Below are 27,660 nucleotides of genomic sequence, written 5' to 3' on the forward strand. Positions count from 1 at the left end.
TTAAATTTCATCTCCCAAAACCAGGTCTTGAGCTGAGTCAGGCTCAGGCTTCAAACCTGCTTGGTCCTCCAGACTTTCTAATTCCTTACGCACTTCCTGAATGACACTGCTTTCTTCATAATCAGAAAGAATATCTCTGGGTATCAAGCTGAGAAATGGCATCTCATCCGTCATTAAGGGATCTTCTTTTTCATTATTCCTGGTTTCGTTGGCGGACAGTTCACACACAGATGTAGTGCTGTGGCTGTTGGAAAGAGAGACGTCTGGTCACGCAATACATCTTGTCATGTTCTTTTGTTAGTTCCTTAATAAACAACTTCATTCCCTCCCCACAGGAAAGCACGTTAAATGCGTAATACTGTCAGATCTACCATAGCTGACCTCATAAACACCTGATTTTTACATGCTTGAGAGCCGGAGAATTAAAGATGAGATTTCCACATACAGAGCTAGAACAAACATCCCAATAGCAAAAAATGTTTGAGACTGGGACACAAGATGGCAGCAGACCTCAGCACCATCTGGCCCTTCTGCCTACAAGCAGTTCATGGCGACTGTACCTTTCTATTCATGTCTTAATGCAGAGTTAAGAAACACGATACTCCAGCTGAAAAGGAGTGCAGAAAAAATATTGTTTGCCATCAAGCTGTGGAGTTGAGAACTGTGAGCATTACATATTTGGTTCTAAATAGGACAGCAGCTGTATTTGCTGCTGTCTTTGTTTTGAAAAGTGGCTCCAGTTGCCTGCAGACAAACACCCACGTTTGTTGTAGAACTTTAAAAGGGAGGAAGAATGGTGTCTATCTGTTGACAGGAGGCAGGGGGATAGAACTTGACCACGGCTCACCCGGTCTCTTTGCACTGCACGGGACAGAACAGGGCTACCCGTCCTTGTGACAGTGCGAGGTGACAGCTGCTTGTGCCAGGCACCCCGCAACAGCTGCTTACAGCTGCAGCCTCTGTCACTGGAAACAAAGGGTAAACGAACTAAAGATGTACACAAAAGAAGCCTCAGGAATGTTTTGGATTCCTGTGTGGCAGACTGTCCCTGTATTCTCTAGTGAAATGAAACACTTGTTGCAGTGTTTGTTGCTCACTAGTAATATTTAGCCAAGAGCCATTTCAAGCAGAGATGGGCTGTTTCTTTTAATAAAAAAAAAACATTATCTGAATCTTAAAATTCACAGAAGCAGCCTTATCTTACTGTCCATGCGAGTCACGGGCAGGTGGTACGCACAGGATAACTGTATTTGTGATAACCCTAACCAGGTAAGTGATTCCTATGACTGTAGCTGGACAGTTCAGTTATATTAACACCCTAATTCATTTCTGTGTTTCTATATCCTCACCTGAAATGTTTTCCTTCTTACTAGACATGACATTTGCTGACTTACCTTCCCTGAGGGTAATGGTACTTGCACGTTAACTAAAATTTTGGTGCTGAAAGGATGGGATCAACTCTGCTTGCTTCCTCAGATCACATTTATGAAACAAAATGTTACCCAATTACTTTTAACTCATGAAAAAAATACAGAAACAGTTGGATGCAGAAGAAGAGAGAAATACTAATCTACATCTCTTATCACAGCTGTGCTGTCTTGTTGAAAGTTAATAAAATGAAAACGGTATTGTAGGAACAAACTTGGAGAGCTTATTTCATAGATAACATGTAGGTTTTCTAAAAATGCTTTTAGTGCAAAACTGAAATTATCTTTCTTTCTCCCAGTGAAAATGCTGATAATGCAAGTAACTGTCCTTTTAAAGAATGGTGTATTAAAAGTTTTAGCTTCTAAGCAGAAAATACAGAGTCAGCCTGCTTCCTATTCCGTGAAACTGAATGATACCGAAGTCTTCACAGTATGGAGCGTTTCAGGTCTGAACAGCAGCTCTGTACAGTCAGCTGTCAGGAAACTGGCTTCTGGGGTTAGTCTGAAACTGAAGGAAAGTGCAAGCAAAGATGTAACCTTTTTTTTTTTCCTTGTGATAGAAGTGGCCTTCTGTAAAGCCAATCAGTAAACAGGAACAAGCCTGTTTACATTTACTGTGTGTATTAAAATGTCTTTAGTATGTCTAAAATACACAAATTTAATTCACACCAGATTAAGGTGTTGCCAAACTCAATTAGGCGCACCTGTGTGGAACCAACCAGCAAGTCTGAGAAAGTTTCAGTGCTACTGATGAGAAAAGCTGTGAAAACACTTCCCACTGTGGGAAGAATCTGCTCATTCTGCATCTGCATACCACAGAGAGAGACCCCTCACACATCTCAAGCCTGCTGAGTTTTGCTCTTTACCTCTGAGGCTGGCAGATCAAGCCACTTGCACATGGGCATCGCTCAAGTACTCCATCAGGTTCCAGTTCCCAGGTGATCAGGTTGAGAAGACGGTTTGAAGGATCGTGGCAGGGTTCACCTTCTTCAGGTAACGGAGTACACACAGGAAACAGTAGCTCTGCATGCCAGAGTAAATTAATTTTATGAGAAGTCATTAACTGTCTACTGAACTGAGATGACCTGATCTTTAAGTCTACACGCAAGATACAAAAACACAGACAACCCCTTCTGAAGTCCCCTTACGTATTAGGGAGCTATAACTGAAAGTTGCTTCCACTAGGTGGGAGTAAGACATTTGAAGTTTCTGCTTAATGAGCAAGATCAACTGCTGCTTCACAAAGAGACTACTGTCAGGACAGTACTACCGCACAACTCCATCCCTTGGAGGTTTGAAAGACTATTCTAAAACCAAGAAAACTAACATTACAGTGAATCCTTTTCAATGCAGAGCATTAATGGTTTAAAATCTGAATAGAGAAATACCTGCATTTTAGAACTCTCTGTTGTTTTTCCTATTTCTTCTATTTCTTTGCAGAGGTTACAAATACAGGGCAATTGTTCAGAGACTAAATAGCGAGGTTACAAGAACTACTCCTCAGCCACTGAATTTGTTATTGCAATTCTGCAACAGGCAAGGCTGTCTGATGGTATTTGGGGCTTGGCACCCTTGTTTCTGCACAGGAGTGAATTGCAACCTGTGTAAGAGATTATTTAGAAGGATATGTCGTTCGGGTTTCCTGATGCTAGTACCTGACAGTGTCGGGCTTGAATTCAGCTCTTCCAGATGTTCTTATCAAACCTCCCTTCCTCCTCTTGTCTTCATTCACCTTATTTTTTGTGGTACAGCAGAATAAAATTTGTGAAGAGTTCAGAATTTAAGTTTTTAAAACAAGCTTGGTCAAAATTTATATGCTTTAACGTAGATGACTTACCAGTTCCTAATTCCAAAACAGGTTGTATCTTAAGCAGAGAATGCTCCGTACTTTACTACAGTTTTATATAAAAAATGCATGGGTAAAAGCCAGTCTAATTGTTATTAGGACAACCTTTGGCAATACTCTAGTGATGGAGTAGGCCTTGAGAAAGGCCTTGAGGTTAGGCCTTGAGGTTAGGCCTAACCTGAAAAACCCTAAAGCACTGCTAAAATAGACAACTGTAGAGAATAAAAACCCATTGCTATTAATCAATAGCTTTATTTAAAGTTTTATTAATATCATTCCATCATTATTATCTATTGTATTGTTCCTTGCTGAGTTATAGGTTTGTACTAAATTTCATTTCAAGCCAAGCACTAACTTTTAGTCAAACTAGTGTGAATATCTTATGCAGCTGAAATAATCATCATGAAGATGCAGGTTGTCTGGATCCCACAGGAAATCGGGACTAGAGAAGCAGTATTACCCTCATGCTAGACTAGCCTAGTGCTACCAACACCAGTGGATGTAAATTACCAATTTACTCATCTCTGCAGCGTGAGCAGAGATTCAAAGTCTTACACAGTGAAAGTAACAGGCGTTTATTCAAAGTGCTCTTTCTGCCTCATTTCAGAATAAAGAGTACAAAGAAATCTCTGGCAGAGCTTGACAAAACCAAAAAAATGCTTTAGGCAGAAACGTGATGAAGGGGAAAATAAAACTGCTCTAATCAAAACTTGCTGAAACCAAACTTACTTGATGTGGAAGGTCCACTATGTAATGCTCAAAAGCTGAACAGCCCCACTTGCCTTTGAAGGGTGGTTGAGCTTTCTCCTTTGTTTCCCTGAAATGCCCTGGTAGCCTGATGGACCAGCAGGCTGAAGGCGGGACAGGCGGCCCAACTCTCAGTGAAGGTACAAGGTCAACTCTTGCTCATAGCAAGGGCCAGGTAAAAAGCTATCTAGAGAAGCATCTACCTGGCGTAGGAAGATGATTGGAATTGTATCCTGTCACTACAAAATTAAGGTGAACTCTGATAAAAGCAGTGAGGAACTAGTGAGTGTAAAACAGTAGAAGTTGGGCCCTGACCAGGCAGGATTTAGGACTGCTTTCAGGCCTGATACTTTCTCCTCCTCTCCCTCCCTTCTGTAAATCAAGTTTCACATTCCCATGTGGTCTGACAACATAATCTGCAACATCATTCCTCTCCGCATCTTGGCTGGCCAGTCAGCATTGCACAGCGTGGTGCCCTGGAAGGCTCATATAAAACTCAGAGTATGAAAGGTATCTGCGGTCCAATTCTGATGGCCTGCTTGCTGATAGGAAGGACAAGCCACTTTTGGTAATCTCATTAATTTATTTTGTTCATTTAAATTCTCTTATTTTTGCTCTATTGGATAAAATTTCAACACAGAGTTCTGCTACTTTTAAATTACTGAGATTCCCCTTCAGGAACAGTAGATTTTTGTGCTTCTCATGCTGTTCTCATCTCCAGTGTGCAACAGGCTTTTCTTTGACCATTGTGCACCCCTATCAGACTGTATCTCACTCTTAATTCTATTAAAGTGTTATAATGAAGTTAACACGGTGCGCTCCACAGGCCGGGGGAGGATGGCCTATTGATTCTGTAGAGATTTAACCACTTCACTTGGGCAGAAGAGCTAAATATTCACACTCCTGTGTTACGAAATGAATAGGATAAAAAGCAAACCCTCTGTACCTTTCTGAAAAGCACAGCACATTCCAGGGTTGCAGTCATGTTGGCTCTCACAAATGGTGCCGTTCTCTCCTTTTGAAGTGGATTTCCTGCACTCGCCCCAAACGCAAAGCTGGTCTCCGCAGCATTCAACATCCCGCGAGCAATGCTTGCAAAGGGAAAAAGCACGTGAGAAAACTGTCGCTCTAGCACTAGTTGCATGTGTGGACAGCTAAACACAGAATTAAACCCTGCTCCTGAAGACAACTGCATATATGTGCTTTAAATACATGCATGTCATATTCCGACTATTTAAACAGAACTGCTTAGGTTCTCAACTTCAAGCATACATCAAAGTATTTGCAGACAGGAACCTGCGCAGCAGAGTAACAGCACTCTTCCTATACTATTATACTTTGAATCTTACAAAACCTGAATTCTTATTTTAGCATTTGTGTGAGAATTGATCAGCAGCCAGACATCCTGCAGTGTAATAATGGACTTTAGGACATCCTTTTGCAATCAAGGAAAACAAAAATTAATCAATGAAACATTATCAATGGAAACCAGTATGGATTTTTTTCCATTGTTAAATGCAGTCAGGAATTTACAGTTTGTTCAGGATTGTTTTCAAAGAGCAAAGCAAAAAAATCTTACTGAAATCCAACTTTTAGTTGGAATAAGAACCAGACCTCATTTGTAACTAAGAATCTTTGAAAAAGAATTTTCTTTGAAAATCAGAAAAGCAAATCTCTACCTAAAGATAGCTTTGTATGAAGATTATCCCAGTGTTTCAACTATACACATATAATAAATCAAGCTAATAAAAGCTTTCTTATTTTAGGTAGTTTGATTGACATCTTAAAGATTCCTAGTAGGTCAGCATTTTAACAGCTTTTTTCTGTCTGTGTAAAGCCCTGTCTGGGCAGCCATACAAAATCAGAATTTCTTTTCCAGTGGATTCCACAGGAAGTGCTTAATGCAGGGCAAAAAGTAGAACTATGCTAGCGCTATTAAGACCTGCTAATTAAAAAGAAATATGTTTTGTAATTGTGGGGGTTCTAGGTCAGGGAATTGATCCCACCATGTTCAGTCTGAGCTCACTTTACAACAGGAGTGTAGCTAGGACCCATTTTTACTTTCTTTATCCTGCAAACATTTCTACAGAGGACTGCAAAGAAAAGGGGTGATGCTAGGTCATTATAATCTTGATTTTTAATTACTTCATGTTAACATGAAAAATTACCAGTTTAACATTTTCTAAAATATGAAGAATAAGCTTTCTTAATGACACTTGAGCGTATATTCAGGACTTGCATTTAAGCAAGCATTTAATCCACCGAAGTCAATAGAACTCCCTGATGTTACCTAGAGAAGTATTTAAATCATTTCAGGAACAGCCTATTGCTTTTAGATGGTAATAATCCTATTGATCACATGACTTTACAGCAAGGTTTGCTTGCTTGCAGACTTAACTGTCTGCAAATGCTTTGAGGAATTAATTTGTTTCACAAGAGGCCATCAGCAGAACTTCGATGAAAAGGGACAGTCAGATAAAAGGCCTTTTTTGACAGACTGCTCTTAAACTGGATTTTCACCATGGAAAAAGCTTGAACTTCTCAGGGACCTGTCACCAACAGAAGATAATCTAACCACAGCTGCTACAAAGAACATTTATCTTTCAGCTCAAAAGATTGGAACTTATGTTTCCTGAGGTTCACAGATTCAAATAATGTAAATGATCCATGTAAGAGGATCATATACAGTAACAATTGCACTACAGCAGTGTACAAGTTGTCAATGAAGGCAAGAGCGCAGGCTGCTGCAGTTCTCCTTGGGAATCAAGAGTTGGAAATGACCAACTGTCAGCTGAGCCTTCAGAGTTGGCACAGCATTTCCTCTTTGCCTATTCTGCTGGCAACCTACACTGTGTTAGTTTATGCTGTCCATAGGCCACCTAACAAGTCAAGCTTGAGTCAGAAGGAGCAGAGCACAGGTTTTACAGCATATGAGAACAGAAACCTTAAAAACTTAGTTGTGTTAATAGGCAGAAAAAAAAAACAAACCAAACACTCTACAATTTTTGAACCTCATGCAGTAAGCTTTGCATCTTGTTTTCTATCAATTTTGACTTGCTGACATTAGCAACAATAACTTACATACTGAGTTTCTAAAGACCACGTAAAATCACCTCTCATTCAGGACTTACCGTATGCTGGGTTTTACAGAGCTGACACTTGTATTCAAAGGTGGAGAACTGGCAATATTTCCCTGTTTCACAATCTTCGTCAATGATACACTCCTGAAGAAAAGGATAAAAGTGTAATTTGCCATTGTGTGTCAAAAATCCATACCTCTTCTTGAAATGCCAGACGGTCTTGATTGATTATATCTCTAATTTGGGAACTGAAAAAAAAACTTGCTTCAGTTCTTCATGCAACCACAGTTCTGTAATAGAACAATGCTATCTCCCTGGCACACCTAAATATTGTGGCCTCAAAGTGTTAGGTGGTGGCTTCACTTATTCTATGAATATTGATACCAGCAACCACAAGAAAATAAATTATCTTGTTCTGCAGGCTTTTTGGTTAGGGTTTTGTTTTGTTTTGTTTTTTGGGGGGGGGGAGTGGGGCTGAAGACATTTGTATTAAATCTATTCTACTTGTATTAGAGTACAATTGTTGATTCACTAGTTGTTGTCTGTTTTTTCAGATGGGGGCAAGACCGAAGGAAGGAGGCTACGCTACAGCAGCTGCAGCAGCCAAGAGTATCTTTCTGTGCTCTGTGGGAGACCATTCTGCAACAGCTTTCTTGATCCCAGGCCAAGCAGCTTAATGCTATCCTCCCTCCTCTTCCCCAGCAACATTAGTGCCGGCCTCAGAAACTCCGCAGCATGGTTAGCTTCCCTAAGGCAGCAAGGACAGCCCTAAGGGAGAAGGGAAATATGTTTCCTTTTCCTTTTAACTGTTCCTCTCCCCCCTTTGCAAGGGGAAGACAAATTCTTCTCAGGCAATCTTTGCAGTGCCTGAGCATTTTTGTCTGCCACAGCTTCTACACTGAAAAATGCAGTGCTGCTTTCCACAGGACTAGTTACATTAAACATTCCTGGGACTTTATGGTAACAGCAGCACTACCTTACAGCCAGTACTTCTGGGAAGCAGTAGAGGTCATCCACCATTTGATTTCCCTTTCTTGGTTGACAGCATGCCTCTCATGTACCCATCACCATAGCCTATCACCTGCGAGCTCACAGCTGCAAATGTCTAAATACCTACACATGTAAATTTTAAATCCGTACTTTAATTGAATTTGAATATTGCGAAATATGCAGGAGTAGATTCTCAGCTGACATCATTCCCCTGGCATCTCCCTGCTGTCAATGAAGCCAATTTATATTTAGGAACACTCTAGCCTCTCGAAGAACGTGATTTCCACATCACAGACTTCTGAAATGCACATAACAAACTCAGTGTTTCCCCCCCTTGTTTGCTGCATGTAAGTATTCAGCAGGCAGGTTTGAACACTAATTTAAGATTGACAGGTACTGAAGAGCCATATACATCCTAGGGAAAAAAAGCCCCACAGTTCCCTAATGCATCAGCCTTTGCTACCCAGCTAAGACACTAGAGCAGGCATCAAGCTAGAAGGTGCTTGAGTGCACATTTAGCTTCTCAAACCTGGAATAATTTCATGGCCTTAACTAAAATGTTCACGTGAGAGAGTTCCCATCTGAATCACAGACTCGGACTGAAGTATCTTCACCCAGAGGTCCCACAAGCACTGTGGTAGAGATGGCTCACCTTTCGTTCAGGCTGCACGGGGGGAACGTACAAACTGCTCACAAAATCTTCCCAGAGTACAACTCTGCAGGTATGGCAGTGAGGATAATAGAGTAAGCATGTATGTTCGTGTACCCCTGAAGTGCCTGGTTCACAGTGAGGGCGTGTTTCCTCTTCCCATCTAATGGTTGCCTCTGAAAAATCACGTGATCAACCCTGTTCTCTAAAACGTGTTTTCTCCAGGCTGGAAACAACCTAGCCAAAAGAAGACTATCTCACACCACTGTTCTGTGTCGCTTGTACTCCATCATTGGTTTGTACCGTCATAAAGTTGATGCTTTTTGCTACTAGTCAATTAAACAAAAAAAAAAGAAAGGAATTATACAAAAATCCCTGAATTCTCTGAAGAAACCAGTTGACTGCTCTGTGGCAGATGTTAATCTCACTTGCTGGAGCAGATCAACTGTCATCAACCATTATTGAAAGTTTCCACTAAGCTTTTAATTTTCTATTTCTACTTTTTTAGATCATTTCTCCCCAAACTGCTGACGTCTTCCACCCCATCCCAGTTAGGTTTTGTGTTTCAGCTGGGCTGATGATTAGCTCAGCAAGAACTTTGAGTGAAGCTCTTAAATTTCTATAAACACTGAAAGCGGAAAACATCACATTGTGAAACAGTCTTCAGGTCTTCTCCAGATCAAACCTTATGGAAGCTCCTTGCCCTGTGCGAGACAAGGCTGCTCGGCATGAAGAGCAATGCCTCATCTAAGTTTCCTATTTTGGCCATCTGAGCTGTTTTCAAACAATTTGATTACCCAGAACATAGAACAGAAGCCAAACACAGTCTGGGGCCTGATTCAAGCCAATGACATGATAGTCAGGTTATATGTATATAATTAAGAAGCACTCAGTACAGCTGTTTTGAGACATTAGTATCACCAGGTCTAGGCTGCTATAAATTATCATAATGTTTTTGCAGCGTCATTATTGCAGTACAGTGTGTGTTCTGCTGGTTTGTTTTTGTGTTGCTGCATAATGAGGCGGGTCCAAATCCAAAAGTCGTATAGTAAGTTTGAGGGTTTGTGGTTCCAAGTTAGCAGTTAGCCCCTCTCCCCTTCAGCAGCCATGCTGGCCAATTTTCTGTCTGTAGCTTTGTCAGCTTCTTTTATGAATCCCTTTGTATAAACCATACTCAGAATAAACTGTACTGTTTCATTGCTGTTCCATCCACTTTCAGGCAAACAGCCAGGTCTCAGTCAGTTTTTCCAATTGTCCCTCTCCACAGAGACGAAATCTTGCCATAATAGTTTTTAAGCTCATGGAATAACTCTCTCCAGCTCTAAAACCACCTAACACCAAAATTGCAATTCTCCAGTCACTGCTTTCTCCTGCACTAATGAGTCCCATGCCAAAAAACTTCTTTTTCCCCTCTTACTGAATTGTGTCCCACCAGCTCAGACTTCCAGTTTTACAAGGGTTTTCAGTTGGGGAAAAAAATCCTTTCATGGTTTTCTTTCCTGGCATGGAAAAAGCTTGCTTTCATATGCTCTCTGTGAAATTTTGCACCGCACTCCAAACCAACTTCCTTCACCCAGGTATTGTAATCCGGTCAATGCAGACCTCAGTAATGCTTACACATGCAGATGTGTAACCGTTTATCTTTTTTTCTTTTTTTAAATTTATTTCATCAGGCTACAGACCTTTTCTAATCAGGCTACATTGAGACACAACAGTTGCTGGACAAGGAGCAAACCTAAAGATCTTCATCAGCTGCAACAGATTCTGAACAATCCATTTTTTTTCTGGAATTCCACAAACTAAGTTATTTCTCAAAATATTTTGTCTTTGCAGGAGCAACTGTGTAAACTGAGGAGAGGGAGTGCTGGCTTCTGGCATGCAGCAGAGCATACAAGCTGAGCAGATAGCTTAAAGACAGAATTAGCTACACTTATAATGGTATACATCTCTCAGAAATCCATTATGATGTTATACCAGTTAATTTAATGTAGCAGCAAAGGAATATGCTGTTTGAGACGCGCTAAAGAATAATGGAGAGTGAAAGTAGGATTGCCTATTTATTAATGGGTGTGCTAGGACCCATGAACAGCAGAAGCCAGGATGGAGGAGAGCGTGCTATGTACCTGTAAGTACATACTCAGCATCCTGTGGGCTCTTGTTATAATATTGTACTCTGCAGTGAATATCCTGTAACACATGAAAGCAATTTGGGGGTTAGGATCTGTTCCAAAATGAACTGGGGAAAAAAAAAAAACACAACAAAACACTGAAACTCATGGAAAAGTTTCCCTGTATTCTAAGACCCTAAAACAACTGCTGCTGAAAGAAACTTCAATATTCTTGTCTTTGGCAGATTATGCCAAGCTATTGTTTGCTTTCCTAAAGAATGGTGAGTCTCCACACTTGAGAATAAAAGAAGTAAAAATGTGAGTGACTGATGTTAGTGACAGTGAAGTATGGTAGTATCACTACTACCAGAAAACTGAAACAGATGCCTGAGCACAAGATGGTGCAGGAGCGTACAGGTCTGAACTGGTGCAACAGGTTTTGACAAGAGTGCTTTCCTTCTGGCTGAATGTTCATTTATACATGGAAAGGCACAGAAGAAAAAAATTTTCTTTCAATGTGATACAGCAGTCTGCACACTCTACCCAACAGCATGGACCTACAGTCAACTTCATTGACCTAGAAGGCACTATGGACTCTTTTGGCAGACTGCTTGTCTGGTGGAGTATAGCCAACTGTGGTGCGGATCGCATTATCCTCTGCCCATGTAACACGCTAAGGGTAAAGAGGGAGAAGTAAAGAATTTCTGTGTTCAAATTATGGAAGAACTACAACACTAGAGTCAACCTACTTTCACACAGAAACCCACTTTCGTTTGCAGTGTTCATCTGGTTTCTGTACCTCACTATGGTAATATTTTTAATACTCTGTTTCGCTGGTGATATAGTACCTACGGAAATCACGCTCATTTTGCTTTGCTCTTTTTCCCCTTAATTCCTAATTAATACCCTAAGTGCAGACTAGAAAATAACGCTCAAGCATATTCTGACACTGACTTTAAAAATGGAATCGTTGCTTTTAAATTCAAAATTGACATTTGATTTGTCTATTCTATTATTGTGACTACAAACCTTTTGGAACAGCTTAACAGCTAAAGGAGAGGAAGGCTTTTTTTTTTTTTTTTGCCTTGGCATTGCCTGTACAGATGTAAGCCAAAACAGCCATTCCAAAGTGTTCATTCCTAAGCCTCTGTGGATTTCAAGTTCACAAGCCATAAACTATAGAGGCAAAATTCACTGATTTCAGAGAGGTAAGGAAGTTTTGCCAGCAGGTACACAAGGAAGCAATGTACAAAAGCAGTTGGTGCAACAATTAGAAAATTATTTTTAGTAACAACCTTGGAAATGCATGGGGGCACTTCTTGCAGTCTACTGGGATGACTATGATTCATAACCTCCTCTGAACAAAAAGCCCCTGTACATGTTTCTTAAAAGCTCCTGATATAAAGAAATTTCCTTTTCAAAACGCTGTAACTCCAGTAAAACTCAACATTAACCTCCATAAAGGGTAGCTACAAATCCTTCCTAAACTGTTCCAGAGCTCACCCAGGTGTATCTGTGAGGCAGTGATAGTTTCAGCCACAGCTGAAGTGCTCCAGCAAAACCACTTGTTCACCTTGAAACTGACATTTCTTAGCAATCAGCACTTGGAAGAGTTAATATTTATTTCTGTGTTTACATATCCCTTCTAGGTTTTGTTTTCATTTCTACAAGTCATTTCACACAGGGCTGGTCTCCATTGCTGCAGCAGATGTCAAACACTGCTGAGTAGCAAGGAAAAAAAAGCATAAAAACTGTTTTACATCCTACATGTACTACATGTAGTAGAAAAATGGCAGAATTACATAGAATGGAATATTTTTTTATGGAACTACTACCATAGTTTGAATTGCAGTAGCGTTCCAGTGTCTAATCTCTTTGTTGTCTAGACAGGGCACGTCATAATGCATTTGTCTTTAATGAGATATGAATTAATTTGCCTTGAAATACCTCAAAACCTCAGTAATACTTTCCAGCAGAGCAAACCTCTTACTGCTGTCCTGCCAAGTACATAGCACTCATAAAAATAAGGACTACTGTTAAAAAAAGACATACTAAAAAGAGCAGACATGTGAGTTGCAAACTATGGTATTAGTCACATCCCAGTGCTATGTGGGGAAGTCAGCTATTTGTGTGGCTGTTCAACAGGAATGTGACTTCTGAGCTCAAGACTAATAAATAAGAAAACACAAGTGACTCCCTCAGTTTTGTCTTGAACTTCTTCATAGAACTAATCTCACCCGTTTCCTTTTCCCCTGTCAAGAAAACAAAGATTTTAACCGGAAAAACTTCATTTCTGGCTCTCCACCTGATGCAGGATGAATGAATGCAAAACATATCTACATGACATAACTGAAGGTATCCCAAAGGCACTCAAGCTTGGCTTTAGGTACCAAAAGCGACACAGCTACGTTAGCCTTAACGTGCTGTCAAAAAGCCTAGGGAATGAATTGAGGCAGGCTATAGTCACCCAATAAACTGCCTGCCAGCAAAGCTAGTGTAAGAAATCCACCCCTTTCTACACCATCTGCTTATTCTCACCACAAATACAGCAACCCTGTCACTGATCAGACTCTTTATGCAGTTAATGTTCCAGGTCAAAAAAGAAATAAATGAAATGTCATATTGCCCACAGCTTCACAGAAGTAAGACTCCAGTGAAAGAAGAAACTACACACAAAAGCAAAAAATAAAAGATGTCTGACAAATGCCTCAGGATAATGAGAAAAATGATGCCTAAATGCTCTGATCATGTTCTAATCACACAAGGTCAAAATCTCTGCATCTCATGTAGTAATTTCATGGAGGTCACTCTGCAGAAGCAGTCGCTTTATTTTCTTCCCTCACGCCCTCTTTTTCTCAGGAAGCAATGTAATAATCTAATTCTGGCAAGCCTACAGCCTGTGTAAATGCTGCTGAGTAGGAAACACAGTGCAAAGTACTTATTTCATTCTGTTTTGCAACAGTATCGGAGGAGGCACACTAGAAGAACGGTTCAGATTTGGTAAAGAAACCTCACAAATTATAATCTGACAGGTGATTAACTTAGTCTGGAAACTAAGAGCTACCCAACTAAGAATGGAGCAAAGGTCTGTGTCTATGTATGCATACATAGATAGATAGATATGTATACAGCCATATATATATATACACACATATATACAGTCACTGCAGTGACAGTCTGCAATAGCAGGAGTTTCCTTTCTCCCACACATTTGCCTAGAGCAGGCAGGACAGGTTATAACACGAAATTTCTCGTCTTTTCTCCTGTTTGTCAGGTGTACCATAGGCAGAGCAGGATGGCAGAAATTCTGACAAGAAAATCTTCCCTTAGGCCTTCTCGAAACCTGGTGCCATTCTATACAGTCAGTCCATTTTTTTTTTTAAATACACAGAGGCTCTGTAGTCTTCTATATCCATAATTAGAAAGATGAGGAGTATTCTGAAGTTAGACAATCTGAGACCCAAAACCAATAGTCATGTGCTCCATGTTGAACTGCTCCATGTTAAGAAAAGTTTTTCACATGAGATTATCAAATAAGGTCAAAATACTGATGCATGTTTACAAACAAAGTTTTCCTAATGATTTTGCAATTAATTGTCTTAATAGAGAAATGCATTTACCTGTGGATGTATTAATTGGAGAACAACAATTCTTTGACCTCTGATAACCAGATGTGTCTAAAATCTTGTGGTCTAAAAGATCTTGGTTTTTATTCTAAATGTCTTGAGATACAGTAACAGCTATGGAAACACTGTAAAACTGTGCTACAAAGCTCTAAAGTGCCATTATTTCTAAGTAGTCAGTAATCACATAAAGATCCAGCTTTCATGTAATGGTGTGCCCGGGGGCTGAATTTTAATGCGTGTGTCTCTTCTCTCTACAATTGGCAGCCACAAAGTTTCCATGATTCACTACCAAACTATGTAAAATTTGAAATTTTATAAAAGCAAAACAACCCAGAGCAGATGTACACAGCAAGGATGTGAAACAGCCGTGCAAAAATAAAAACAGCTGAAAACAAGGTTTCTGTACTTAATAGCTGCTTGGTAATCTTAATCACTAAATTACGAGTAGCACACTTGAGAGTAAGATGCCAACCTGTGCTCAATCCCTTACAGAGCTTATTTCAAACACTGAATCTTACGTGCTTTGTTCTTATATGATACACTTTTTTGGTAGCTTGCAGTTTCAACAGACTTATTTACTGTGTTTAAGGTGTCAGCCAAAGATAATAATACTAGAACAGAAATACGTGGGTAAGAATTCATCTACAATGGATTTTGCCTATAGCAGAGTTGACAGCATGGGAGACTGCTGTTACTGTAGAGGAAAGGGAATAATTTATTTTCATGAGCTGTAGATGGAAGAAGGGGTTTAAATTACAGCAATAGACTTTAGAGTGACCACAGAGAAGCATTGGAATAAATCACCTCCAGCACTTGGGGACTCTGAGAACAGGAGATAAATGTCTGCCTAAGGATGGAGTAGGCATCTGGGTGGTAGATGTTGACTTTTTGAGGCTTCTTCCAGACCTCCTCTTTGGGGCATTTGTTGGGATTACCACAGAGCCTTTTTTTTCTCTTAATTTAATTCTCCGTCTGAAATCGTATGTCTAGAGGATATCAACAACATGAGATGATGACTATTCATGAATATTCATTCCATTTCCTAAACAAACTCCAATGAAGAAGAAATGAAAAAGGGTCTTCAGCATACTCTTTATGTCTTTCCAGAAAGACATAAGAATGTGAATGTATTACAGATTTTTACCATGTATGAGACCAAAACTTTCCCTCGCTGATGGCTATGAAACATCTTGGACAGAGAAAGACCACTAAGGTTCCTCTTTGCCTGACACCATGATGTCAGCCTCTCTACATGCATCTTCCTCCCCATGGGCTGAGTGAACTTTCTAAGGGAACAACTTTGAGGGATTCCTCATCTGATATAAATTCACAGAACAGGGTCTGAGTCACTTCCAGACAGAATAACAAGTAAACAAATCCAAAACTCCCACTCCACCCTGTGTATCTTTTTACCAATTATGCTATGTTATATTACTAACTGGAAGGGAGAAGTGGACTTGTTATTAAGGTAAGAATCCATAAGCTGCCGTGGTGAACAGCCATAATTTGACAGCTAATGCATTCACTGGTGTTGTGTTCCTCAGTGCTAACTGTCAAAGTGACTCAGTCCCCCAAAAGGTCAGGCAGACACTCACACCAAAAAAGATGTCAAAATGCTGGTTTTGAATCAGATGGAAGGACAAAGCAAGACTTACCTAGCTGACACAGAAATGCATTTCTCAAGGGAATACACTTGAAGCCACCATTCTACAGTGCTTTTTTTCTCACATTTGCCAAATCTTTGACGAAACAACTAAACAGAAACAGAGTTCAATTCACCTCTCTCCTTCAATTCCCATGGTTTACTTTAGTAAATCATACACAAGACACCATCAAACTGGATTAGTAGCATCTCACACATCTTCCTGACCATAAACTACTGCACAGGAGACCAAGCAATCACAGATCTCCTCCTACTCAATGGCGTAAAACCGGTGTCATTCTACTGATTTTGATGGATCTACCCCTCCTGTGGTCCAGGAAAAGGTTAGAGAAGACTTAGGACTGGATGTAAACCAGCTGCAGATTTAGTCCATTCACCTGTATCCTCTGTACCTCAATCATTCTAAGATTATAACAGCTGTAAATAAAAAATAAGAAGACAAAACATTTATGCTTTACATCCAGTACCATAGCCTGTATTTCGTAAAGCCCTCGCTACATCTTGCTACCCTACCAGCTAGAGGTTACTACTTAATTAGGTAACATGGTTTCAGCTAAAATCTCAAGTAAGTATCTGCTGGAGCCAAGAGATTAAACCATGTAATCAAAAACAGTGGAAAAAATGTCTCTTTTGCCTTAAAGCTTTTTCTATCATGTGATTAATTTTGCCACATGCGTCTGAACAGAGGAAACATTCCTGATGAACCCTCTCTGCTCTCTGAAGACAGTCCATGCTATGATCTCTTAACAGACATCAGTAGACCACAGAATTGTCACCAGCCCACATACAATATTCACTCTCCTGACTGTATCTGTTACCTTACAGAGAAGATAAAAAGCCATTTCATTTCTCTTAGGATAAATAGGTTGATCTAGTAGAGGCAGAAAGTAAAAGCATTCATGGTGATTTGTTTTTGTATCTCCCTAGAACTTTGACATGATCTGTAAAAGACATTTTGATGGCCTTGGTTCCCTAAATTCAGTGTGTTATGTGTTAGAAGACTGAACTAAAACCAGGGAAAAGGTAAACAACTGCTCTTTGATTTACATTACTGCCTTACCACAGCTTGTTTGCAGAAGAGTTGTACCAACCAATATGCAAACAAGGAAGAAGCAGATATCTGAACATGATGTGTACCTCCCCACAGATGAAAAGCTTCAGAATTTATTTCCACAACTGTAAGCTTTATAAGTGGTGCATGGCTCTCAGATCGACACTGATGAAGCAGCGGGTGGGCACTGACTCTCTGAGAGAAAGTCTGTTTTGTAGCTTTCCAGAGATAAACTTACTGTTTTACTGTTGTGTTTCTACTAACACAATCATCTAGAAAATTGAATCAATTCTAGGCACTGTGAATGTGTTACAGTAATAGCTTATTTTTGGTGAGGAGAAATTTATTCCAAGAAACTCTTTCTCCCTTCAATATTTACCTACTCAAAGGGTAACAGTCCAGATAGATAGATAAAAAGGATGAGGCAATTCTTCAGCCAACTTGATTTTGCATAAAAATACTTTTTCTTTGGAGTTTAACTAGAACAGAAATACCACATTATAGTACATGAGGATCTGGCAAATTTTAAAATAATTCTAAACACAGACATAGACCTGAATTATTAATGAAGCAAGTTACTTTCAGAATATCAATTAGTACCACACAGTTTTGTTTGCCTAACTTAACAGAAAAAAAAAAAACTTACATTAAGCTAGACCAATAGGAAATACAAAAGAAACCCTAGTCACTCTTTTGATTTTTTTTTTCATTACTAGCAAAGTAAATTTACTAAAGTTACCTGAATTACTTCAGACTCCCACTGATACAAACAAGAGCAAGATTTGATACCTTTAATTAGGAGTAACCCCTTTGCTGTTGCATCAGTTCTTTGCCTGTAAATCCAAGCCACTATTTAAGACAAAAAAATGTGATAATGATCTGTGTTCTCTGACCTTTGGTTGTTGTGTTTTCAGCCGAAACACCTGCCTGGCTTGCCTCACCTCTCAGCAAAAGGCACCTTGCTTCTCTTCACTCTGATAAGGTCTAGCAGCTGTTTACACCTGCTTGTTTGTTCAGGGTCACCAAGCATGATATCTGAGTCCATGGAAACTGCAGTCTCACTTTTCTCCATATCATGGCCATTGCAGCACTATAGTATTACAAAACCATCTTATGTGTGTACACACTATCCATTCCCGACTCTCTGTGTGGGTCCATAACTTTCTACACAGCATTCTCTCTGAGAAAACAAGCCAACTCGGAAAGGACTAAGTTCACTAAATAAAGATGTGGGCATTGTGTAAGATACCCCTCAGCTGGCACTTAAAGACATTTCCCACCTTCCTCAGAGAAGTTTCTTCATGCAGGATCAGAAACGACACATGTTTTTCAAACTCCTTATGTCAGATCTTTCCATTTATTAGGCTAACATTCAGATTTTTTTGGCTATAGTCCAGTAAACATCAGATGACCGGTAAAAACTTTGGTGTTAGAGATACACTGTGACTGACAATAAGGCCATCCTATCACTCATGAGCTAAATTAAATCTCTTAATAGCTTTTGCATCACTTAAGAAGCATTTGCTGCTTACAGAGTTAGATATGAATACCCAGGGGTATGCACACATTCCATCACACCTTTCATACAAGAAGGCTATGTCCCTTGCTCTATATAAGATTCATAACCTAAAAGTGTTCCAGACTAATAAGAGCAATTCAAAATACTATTTGCAACATTTTCCTCATCTTTGGCTAAATCCTATTTCCCTTTGCACCCTTCTCCACATCATTTTCTGCTCTAACAAACACAAGCTACTTGTCCTCATGAGCTTTTTGCACCTTCCCCTCGGCTTCATATTCTACATGCCAAGACTGAAACTGAAAAGGGGAAAAAAAAAGGGGTTTCGGTAAAATGTTCAGAATACCTGAACCCTGCCTGGTTGAAGAGCCCTGGCTCTCTAAAACAAGCCAGTGGATGGATGTGCTTGTTTCAAACCAAGACACAGGTATTCAGGCCTCTCAGGAGCACTATCAGAATGCTCTCTCACTAACTTCAGTTTGCGTGGCTACTTTGTCTCTTTCCCAGTGGAGTAAGTGCAGACTAGCAGATTGCTAGCATTAGGCAGGTTAGGAAACTTAATACATCAGAAGGGCAAAACACAAATCACACTGCCTTGGAGAGGTTGTACAAGAGACTGAAAGAAGTAAGGGTAGATTTGCTAGTGAAAAGCAACAGTTTTTCACACATGGTAAGATAAAGAAAATGCCTATTAGTTTTCCTGAAGGAGTTTAGGTGGATTTGGACTGGATGGAACCTAGCCTACAAGAGGTGTTTTGCTTTAAAATGTAAGCTATGACTTGCAAACACTTGAGATTTACTCCTTAAAAAGTATCAGTTGAATGTGTCTAAAGAGAGTGCAAAGCATGCAGGTATTCTGCTTACAAAAGGCTAATGAAACTATGGCTCACTTTTTAAACTAATTGTCATTGTAAGCTATTCATGCATTTTTTTCAGAAAGCTTTAGCCTATATTATTACTGTAATAATGTATTCAAGTTACTGTTTAGTATATAAACTTGAAAAACAGTGATGGGAGTTCATTCAAATCTCTCAATTCTCTCGTGGAGCATTCCTGGAGCAGGAAGTTTGCCTTATCTACTCCTATGCTAAGCATTACCTAAAGGGTGGGGTGTTTTGAAAAGAACTGTACTAGTCAAGACATGAGTCATGTAACACGTTACGTCAACAGAGCAGGCTGGACAGCTAACAGAAAAGCAAACTAGGAGTGCTAATGAATTAAATTATTAAGTATACAAAACCTACCAAATTTAAGTATTATGGGATTTTTGGCTAGCCAGAGACCAGGATTTCAACCCAGGAATGTGCTTAGTGTGTCTACTGATAGCTTAAGGTTGCTGACTGCAAGTCACCAGGGAGTAGAAGTTCTGTGAAAAATGAAACAAAAAAATTAGACCCAAATGTAGGACTGGGATGCCCAAAATTACTGTCTTCCCTGAGACACTAGCATGCCAAAGGGAGCAGAAGTCAACACCAAGATGCTGCATGTTTCAATTTCTGCCATCAGCTGCTCTCCCGCAGTGCTGCTGATGGAAAAAAAAATGCAATTTTCACTCCATTAATGCTTCCTTCTCAATTTTCAAAGCTCTTTTTCTCTTCAGCACTGGTATGAATGCCTCTCCTTGCAGCAGTATGAACCTCAAAGAGAGCAACTCCAGTATATGTGGCTGAGAACATGCTCAGTGAAATCATATAAAAGTTGCTCAGATAGGAATCAAGCAGTTACTTTAGCAGTTCTGGATATCTGCAGAGAAGTGGAAGCTCAGTTATGAAATGCTACAGCTTAGCCATTTAAAACAGAATTTTCTCTAGAAAATGGGGAAATAGAACCCCAGAGATTAATGTTTCATTCTTCTACTATTTTCTTTCTTTCTACTATTTTACTGTGAGACTAAAGATAAAGGCTGAAAAATGGTTCAACTAAGGCCATTATAATGGGCATGCTACCCATTCTATCTCTACAGATAATCCAGTGACCTGACTGATGATCACTTCCAGAACCTGCCAAGTCAGCATGTAAAAGCAGGTCCCCAGTGATCCAGACCTCCCTGCCCAGAGCTGCAGGGATCCAAACAGCACCCTCTGACCATGGAAATAAAGGCCTGGTATCATGGGGACTCTCTCCTGAGGACCTAAGAGTGTTTGAAATTACTTAGTAACCAGCTGATGTATTTGCAGAAGGTGGGTACCAAATACGTGTGTATATAGGCACAGACCCACCTTTGCAGAGAAAGAGCAAGCACCTTGCACAAAATCACAGTGGAGGCACCTCTCCTTACACCCCACAAAGCAGTTTTGACCTGTACAGTGTAACTGATGAGAAGGCGCAGCCATGCCCTCAAGAGCCTCCACCACCAAGGACAGGCGAAAGAAAAGAATGGGTTTTACAGTGCCAAAGCCAAATGAGAAATGCATGATACTCTTCCAGTTCCCTGGTACACCCTCTCTAGATACCAGCATCTTTACAAATCTCTTTCAAGATAGATAATTGAAAGCAACCAGATGCACTTCTATTGAAGTTTGGAAGAAAAAAAAACCCTTGCTAAAGAGAAGCTGTTGCTATTTTTATTTATCAAATTAATACAGACAAGAAAAAAAAATCTTAGGTACACTAGCTTTGAATTAGAAGAGAGAGCTTATATAAAATACTACTCTGAACGCAACTGAGAAGAAATGCAACTAATCTTTGTGCAGCAAATCTTACCAGCACCAATTCTGTTTCCTTTTATTTTTCATGCTTGCTTTTCATTGGTTAGGCTAATGCATCACAATTGAAATAGGACTAGTCAACAAGCCAGAAAACATTTTGATTTTCATATGGTAATAAAGAGTGCTGTTACTTTATCTGTGTTCTATACTTCAGCTTACTACTGGAATTACTCTATTACAAGCAAACAATGTTCCCCAGAGAAGTAAATGATCGAATATTTGAGCCTTAAACCCAAGAGCACGTGGATGCTGCACAGACATAAAAACATGCGCATCCAGCGACCTCTTGCCTGTACTTGGCCTCTTTAAAGATGCAAGACTGTTGGATCAAAGCCTGACATCTATGCTGGTGACTGTCAGTCCGCACTGACATCTGAGAAAGTGAGTGTTAGTCTGGGAATGTAAATGGCGCCTCCAAATAATGCAGCACCTCTGAAGAACAGGATTGCATTGCCAGACATGGCAAGCAGCCCAATTCCTCTTCTGGAGACTTAAAATACTGATAGTCTTTTGGCCATCAAAATACTGTCAAGTGAGCCATTCAGTAACAAAGAACACAGTCTAAAGAGAGTACTTCTGTGATGCGAAGCCAAGAAATGCTGTCCGAGAGGGGAAAGTGTGTGCATGTAAGATTATGCCTTATGTTTCTATAACACTGTATCTGCACTGTATGTATGTGTATATACCTGTATATATTTATATACTATATATGTGTGTATTTGTACCTGTTTGCAGGAAGATATAGGGGTGGCACAGGCACTGTGATTTAAAAAGCAGACACAACCTGTTTTCCACGAAGCTGCTTCTCCAGTGCCGAATTTCATTCCAGCCGGTATGTAGATTTATTACTGCAACACACAGACCCGTCACAAGACCGATCTTTGCCTATCTGTGAGGCTTTTACATCATGTCTCAAAGCCCAAAAACATCACTGGAAAAACTTTCATTTCAGTGGCTTTTAACTCAGCTCAGAGAATAAATATGAACTGAGGGTTGTAGGGTTCCACTTATTACTGCAGTAATAAATTACATAGAGTTTACATTTCAGAGCAGGTGGTTTGCTGAGGTGTTTGATGAATTCTTGTATTTACCACCCTATTTTGTACCTAGAAGTGCAGGAGCTGTGGGAATCCTTAACTTTTATAAGCTAAGCCTCTAAACTGAACCTATGAAAAAGGTTTAGTTTTCAGCACTCAGATTCCCTACAAGCATAAAAGTTGAGGTTGTGTGATAGCATGTGCCCATTTCTCTTACTTGACAGATTGAAAATAAAAACAAAAGTGCTGTTCTAAAGAGGTGCCAATCTGAAGGCTATGGGAGTAGCACCAGAACAGAGGTCCTGTTCCCAATGGATGGCTCCCTACAGCCTCTGCTACCAAATTCTCCAGAAAAAAATGTCAGCATCACCCTTTTCAAATGACTGCCAGTACTTATAGCTACAATTATACAAACCTCTTGTTGCATTATACTAAACAGCATGATGAATCACTGATGGGTATTAAGGATGTGTATTACAGAACAGCATACACTAGCTGTATTTAGTGATCCACTGAGATAATCTCCAAACAGATTTCAAAAGGTTTCCATTTTTAACTGCCTGGAGAATACAAAACCTATACACATATTACTTTGTTGCTAACATTTAAAATAAGCAGCAAAGACGCAGAATTATTCTTCCACCATCCAGTGGTGTGTGAAGCCTGTGGCCTGGGTAGCAACTGGGACATCCCACAATGTCACATGGCACTTCAAGTATGAAAATTTACATACATAAAAATGACCTAAGGGGCCAGCGCGAAGTTTTCTGCAATTCATTTTCCCAGTACTTTTGTCTTAAGTTTACAGATCTAAGCAATAATGCTTTTTAATTTGGACAAAATTTTTCTTCCACTTGGTAGGTCTCTCCTTGGCAGCACGTTTTTTCTGCTACAAGTCAAATTTTCCCATTCTCAATCTCATGCCATTACTCCTACAATAGTTCTTCACCCGTGTAGTACCCTAAGTAATTCATATTCCTCCTTAATGTTTAAAGTTTTCAAGTATTTTCAGATTTAATTCTGTTAGGCATCTCGTAGTCACATTAATGTATGTGTGTTTCCCCGTTCTCCTTAAATAACAACCAAACACATCTGTTGGTTGCTTTTCCCATTTAGGTTTTTCTCTAACTTGGCAACCTCTAAATAAGGTGTTTGTACCATGGGCATGCTGAAAGTTCAAAGTGAGTGTGAGAGGGGAAATAAACATTAACAAATGTAGTTTTGTTTCAGCAGCTGCTGCAGTAAGGATGTTGGTGAATAAAGCGCCCCAGGATTTAAATAATTAGGAGTTAACATGATCAGTTCTGATTATGCTTACTTCATAACTGAATAAACACTGCCACCATGAATTATGACAAAAATTTGCATTCAGCCTTCAAATTCTTTAGCTGGAAGACTAATAACAGTATTGGTTCTGGATGCAGCACTGACTTGGTGAGGTAACCTTCCCATAAGGAAAATGCAGATAATGTCACTAGATATATGTAGCTTATAAGGAACTCGGTATGACCGTTGGAGAAAACTAACTTAGAAATATTTTTTACAGCTGTGAAGAATGATTAGACACCACAAGCAAGCCAAATACATTATGAAACAACACCAGTGTTGTGTCCCAGTGGTAAGAAGGCTGAAAAGTTTGCCTTTGTACACTGTGTTTGAAGATGATGACCATATTTCCTTGAAAAAAACATTTGGATTGCCTTCATTACACATATCTCATTATTAAAAAGCATTGTGGAATATGTTCACACTTTGTATAAAACCAAGCTGTAGCTTAGAATAGTTGCAATTTGTTTTGTACCTTGACTTACCATTTAATCTGTAAGCTTTGCAAAACAGTAAAAAATAAACAAGTATAGCATATACAAGCAACTTTATTTTGCTACTTGCCATTCTCAAACTTTAACAGCAGTATAAAAATATGAGCTGAAAGAGGGAAAACTTAAGAGGGTAACGGCAGAAAAGATGCGCTAATTTCAGGTTTTATGCCCATAAAAAAAAGGAACTACCACCATAATTTTTTTTTAATGTTTTATAAAATAGTTGAAGAGCTGCTTCTGTGAAAGAACTGGAAGAAAGTTACTCTAAAAAAAGCCAGGGCATGTTAAACTAAATTAAACCACAAACTATTAGTCAGGTGAAGCCAGCTATCAGAGGAAACACTGGCAAGCCCTCTCTTAATAAGAGCATAAAACCCGCCCATTTTGGGAAGACTATAACTGAAGAAAACCTAACAGCTGTTCTAAGTAGTGGTATGTACTGAATTTCTCATGGGACTATTGATGTTTAGCAAATGTACCTGTGTTTGCGAGACTCAGGAAAAAATAGTCTTGACCCTTAAACTTCTTTGAGAATCCTTAAACAACCGTATTTCCAGAAGGGAGGGGGATTTATTGTCCTGCCCCTCTCCCCCTCCCCAAAGTGATATTTCACAGCCAGTTGTCCATCACTAGGTTAGGCTGAAAAGCAAATAGAGCCATATATTGCTCCACAGACTCTTCACGATAGACAATTTGGGGGTTATTTTCTAGTGTTAAAAGTCTATAAAGCAATTTTTTTTATGAAACCCAAAAGCACTGAGAGGACATACACGAAGCACTGTTATACTAAGGGTTTATTCACACTCAGTGGAAAGTGCTGTGTAACTATTTTTGATATTTGAGTACAACATTTATATTTCACAGACAAAATAAATATTCAGATCAAGCACCTCAGTTAACCACAACAGTGAAACCCTGCTTCCAATTCATAATATAATATTCCTAAATTAAATTAATCTAAAACCAAAAGCAAAACCATTTTTGACTGCTTACCCCCAATGGTTTTGTGTGTTCTAAAGCATTCAGAAATTTCTCTAGGTGAACGTAATTAACCTTCTTCTGAATGATGAATCCAAAGTACTTAATTTTCAAAAGGAAAAAATGTGCCCACTTACATGATTTCGTTTGTTTTCTCCATCTTTTATAGATGTAATAACTGTCTCAGAAAAAACTGTTGATCCAGTTTTGTTATCTGTAACCTGATATGGCAAAAGAACAACAAAATATCAAATTACTTTTTTTATTAGTCTTTTGCTACTCTCGGTCCTACATTCTGCAGTAATTAACCCACACCCACCTCCGTTTTTTTCCCATTTTGCTGTCACTCATAGAAAATCCTAATCTGGGGGGGGGAAACAGATGACAGGGCTGCCTCCTTATCTATTTAAAATGTCACTGTAATGAAGTTAACTGAGCAGGAGATGGTCATTCTTTTATGACCCATGTAATAGCTGTACCTGTGTTCCATTTTTAGCAGGCACTTTTTTCACAATGAACTATCATTTAACATTAACCTTTTATGACATGTGCCCCTACACAATTAGTAGGCAAGCAGATAAGATACAATAAAACCCCAAAGTAATTATCATCAGGGAAGTTTATGCTCCAAATTATCTTATTTATCCCCAAAACATGCAAAATTTATTTTATTTTTGAAGAAAAGGCTGTGTAAGAACCAGCAGCTTCCTATATATGCTTTCGCATACCTTATCAATTTCTTGATGAGTCTGAACAGTTTTATTACCAATTCTGGTTTCCGTGTTGGACTCATTATGGTAGTTGGGAGGTAAGTTTTCAAAGTTTACTTCTGACAGTTTTTTTGCCCCTTCCTCTTCAGCTTCCATCTGCCAAATTAAAAAAAAACAACTGAAAATTAGCAGCAATTACACGAAAGAGAACAAGCAACACTTCTTGCTTCTTGTGCAGCCCTCAGTAACACCCTGTTTAATTATGTGTACATAATGTTAGTACAGATCCCCCTGTAAGGGTATACTTACTCAGCTGTTTCAGACAGTGACCACAGCAGCTCTTTTAATGGACTAGAAAAACAGTGGAGACCTAAACCCTTGAGCTCTTGACTCTTTACACCAAAGTCAGTCCCTGTGAGGAAAAAGCGTGTGAAGACTAGTGACAATTTGGTATCTGCACAGGCTGATGCTGGTCAAGAGCCCAGCTTTCTATTTTTCCCAGAAAACCATTTAAGACAGCATCTCCCATCTGACAAAGAAGAGAAAATACTCTGGGCAGGACAAAGACATAGCCAAAGACCTTTGAAGTCAACAGAAGCGTCTTACAGAGCAGGGTGCACACATCCAGAATTTCGTTCTCTACTGCGGTTCCCACTGTCTGTCTTTGCTAGATGAAGACTCCACACAGAAAAGGAGTCCTCTCTGAACCAGAAAACAGAGTAAGTTCAGCAAAAGGGCATGAGGCTTGTAAACAACACAAACTCTAAGTTGTGTCACTTCATTATTTGCAACTGCTGTTAACAGAGCTAGGAGGCCACAAGTTCAGCTGGGCTGAGCAACAGAATTTTTCCCAAGACAAAATTTCTTTTTCTGGTGCATCTGTTTATTTTAAATGACAGCTGCAAACTTTCTTAAGTGTAAAGCATTTATCTGCTAAGATGCAGCTCAGACAACCCACACTTTGTGCTGTATACAGACCATTCCTCAATCCAGACCTGATCACAGGAAGAGTAAAACGGGCAGAAATTTTGACTACATCCTTATGTATAACTGAGCATATTTTCGGCATTATAAAGAATACTTAAAAAAAAATGGTTTGTCTCAAGGGGTTCACAGTCTAAAGGAAGTGCATGAGAGAGGTAGATTTCAGCAACTGTCCACATGCTAATTATAGTAAACAAAGGTCTGTTTCCCCAGTGAGTTGTCAGTAAAAGTTTTTTTGGCCTACTTAATTTTGAACGAGAGGAAAAGAGAACTGGGAAGGAAGATTCTTAACACGAAGGGAGAAAAAAGCGCAGAATAAGGGGAACGCAAGAACAAGGTCTTTTGATAGCAGTACAAGACAATGGCTCTGGACTCTGTTCCTGGCTTTGAATACAGGCCCTGTGCGATTCTGGGCAAGGCATTTGAGACCCGCACACGGAATTACATCAAAAGGAAGCTGCTCCTCCACACGTGTTTTCACGACTCCTACACCTTTGAATCCTGGTTTGGGATAACCTCTTGTATCTTAGTTCCTGCTGTACTAAGACAATAAAATAACGCTTCTCTTCACTCCTCCCCTTGCCACGTACTGTTATTTTCTCACTTTAGGATTCAGACGGACTTTTTGCCGGCATTTTTGCCTCACGATCTGCCCGCCCTGCTGCACGAGCGTGGCTTCCCAGCGCAAGCCCCAGCGCACGGGGAACCCCGGAGCCG

General features: G+C 39.6%; 1 protein-coding gene across 1 annotated transcript; it reads right to left on the reverse strand.

Moving 5' to 3' along the window:
* DKK3 (dickkopf WNT signaling pathway inhibitor 3) lies at positions 1-26,115 on the reverse strand. Its single transcript, XM_009635646.2, has 6 exons — positions 25,978-26,115; positions 25,387-25,470; positions 7,152-7,244; positions 4,967-5,111; positions 2,294-2,450; positions 1-244 (listed from the first exon to the last, which is right to left on the reverse strand). The coding sequence occupies exons 1-6, from the start codon at positions 26,113-26,115 to the stop codon at positions 1-3; spliced, it is 861 nt and encodes a 286-aa protein (XP_009633941.1).
* Between the last annotated feature and the right edge of the window lie 1,545 nt (positions 26,116-27,660).

Source organism: Egretta garzetta, unplaced genomic scaffold (assembly GCF_000687185.1).
Source record: "Egretta garzetta isolate BGI_Z169 unplaced genomic scaffold, ASM68718v1 scaffold573, whole genome shotgun sequence".
NCBI lineage: Eukaryota > Metazoa > Chordata > Aves > Pelecaniformes > Ardeidae > Egretta > Egretta garzetta.

Bases quoted from the DNA above. Each gene is read 5' to 3' on its own strand.
- DKK3 (XM_009635646.2), bottom strand. From the start codon at position 26,115: ATGGAAGCTGAAGAGGAAGGGGCAAAAAAACTGTCAGAAGTAAACTTT. The intron at 25,471-25,977 runs GTATGCGAAAGC...TTGCCATATCAG, and splicing joins CTCATCAAGAAATTGATAAG to GTTACAGATAACAAAACTGG. The intron at 5,112-7,151 runs GTAAGTCCTGAA...TCCCTTTGCAAG, and splicing joins TCTGTAAAACCCAGCATACG to CATTGCTCGCGGGATGTTGA.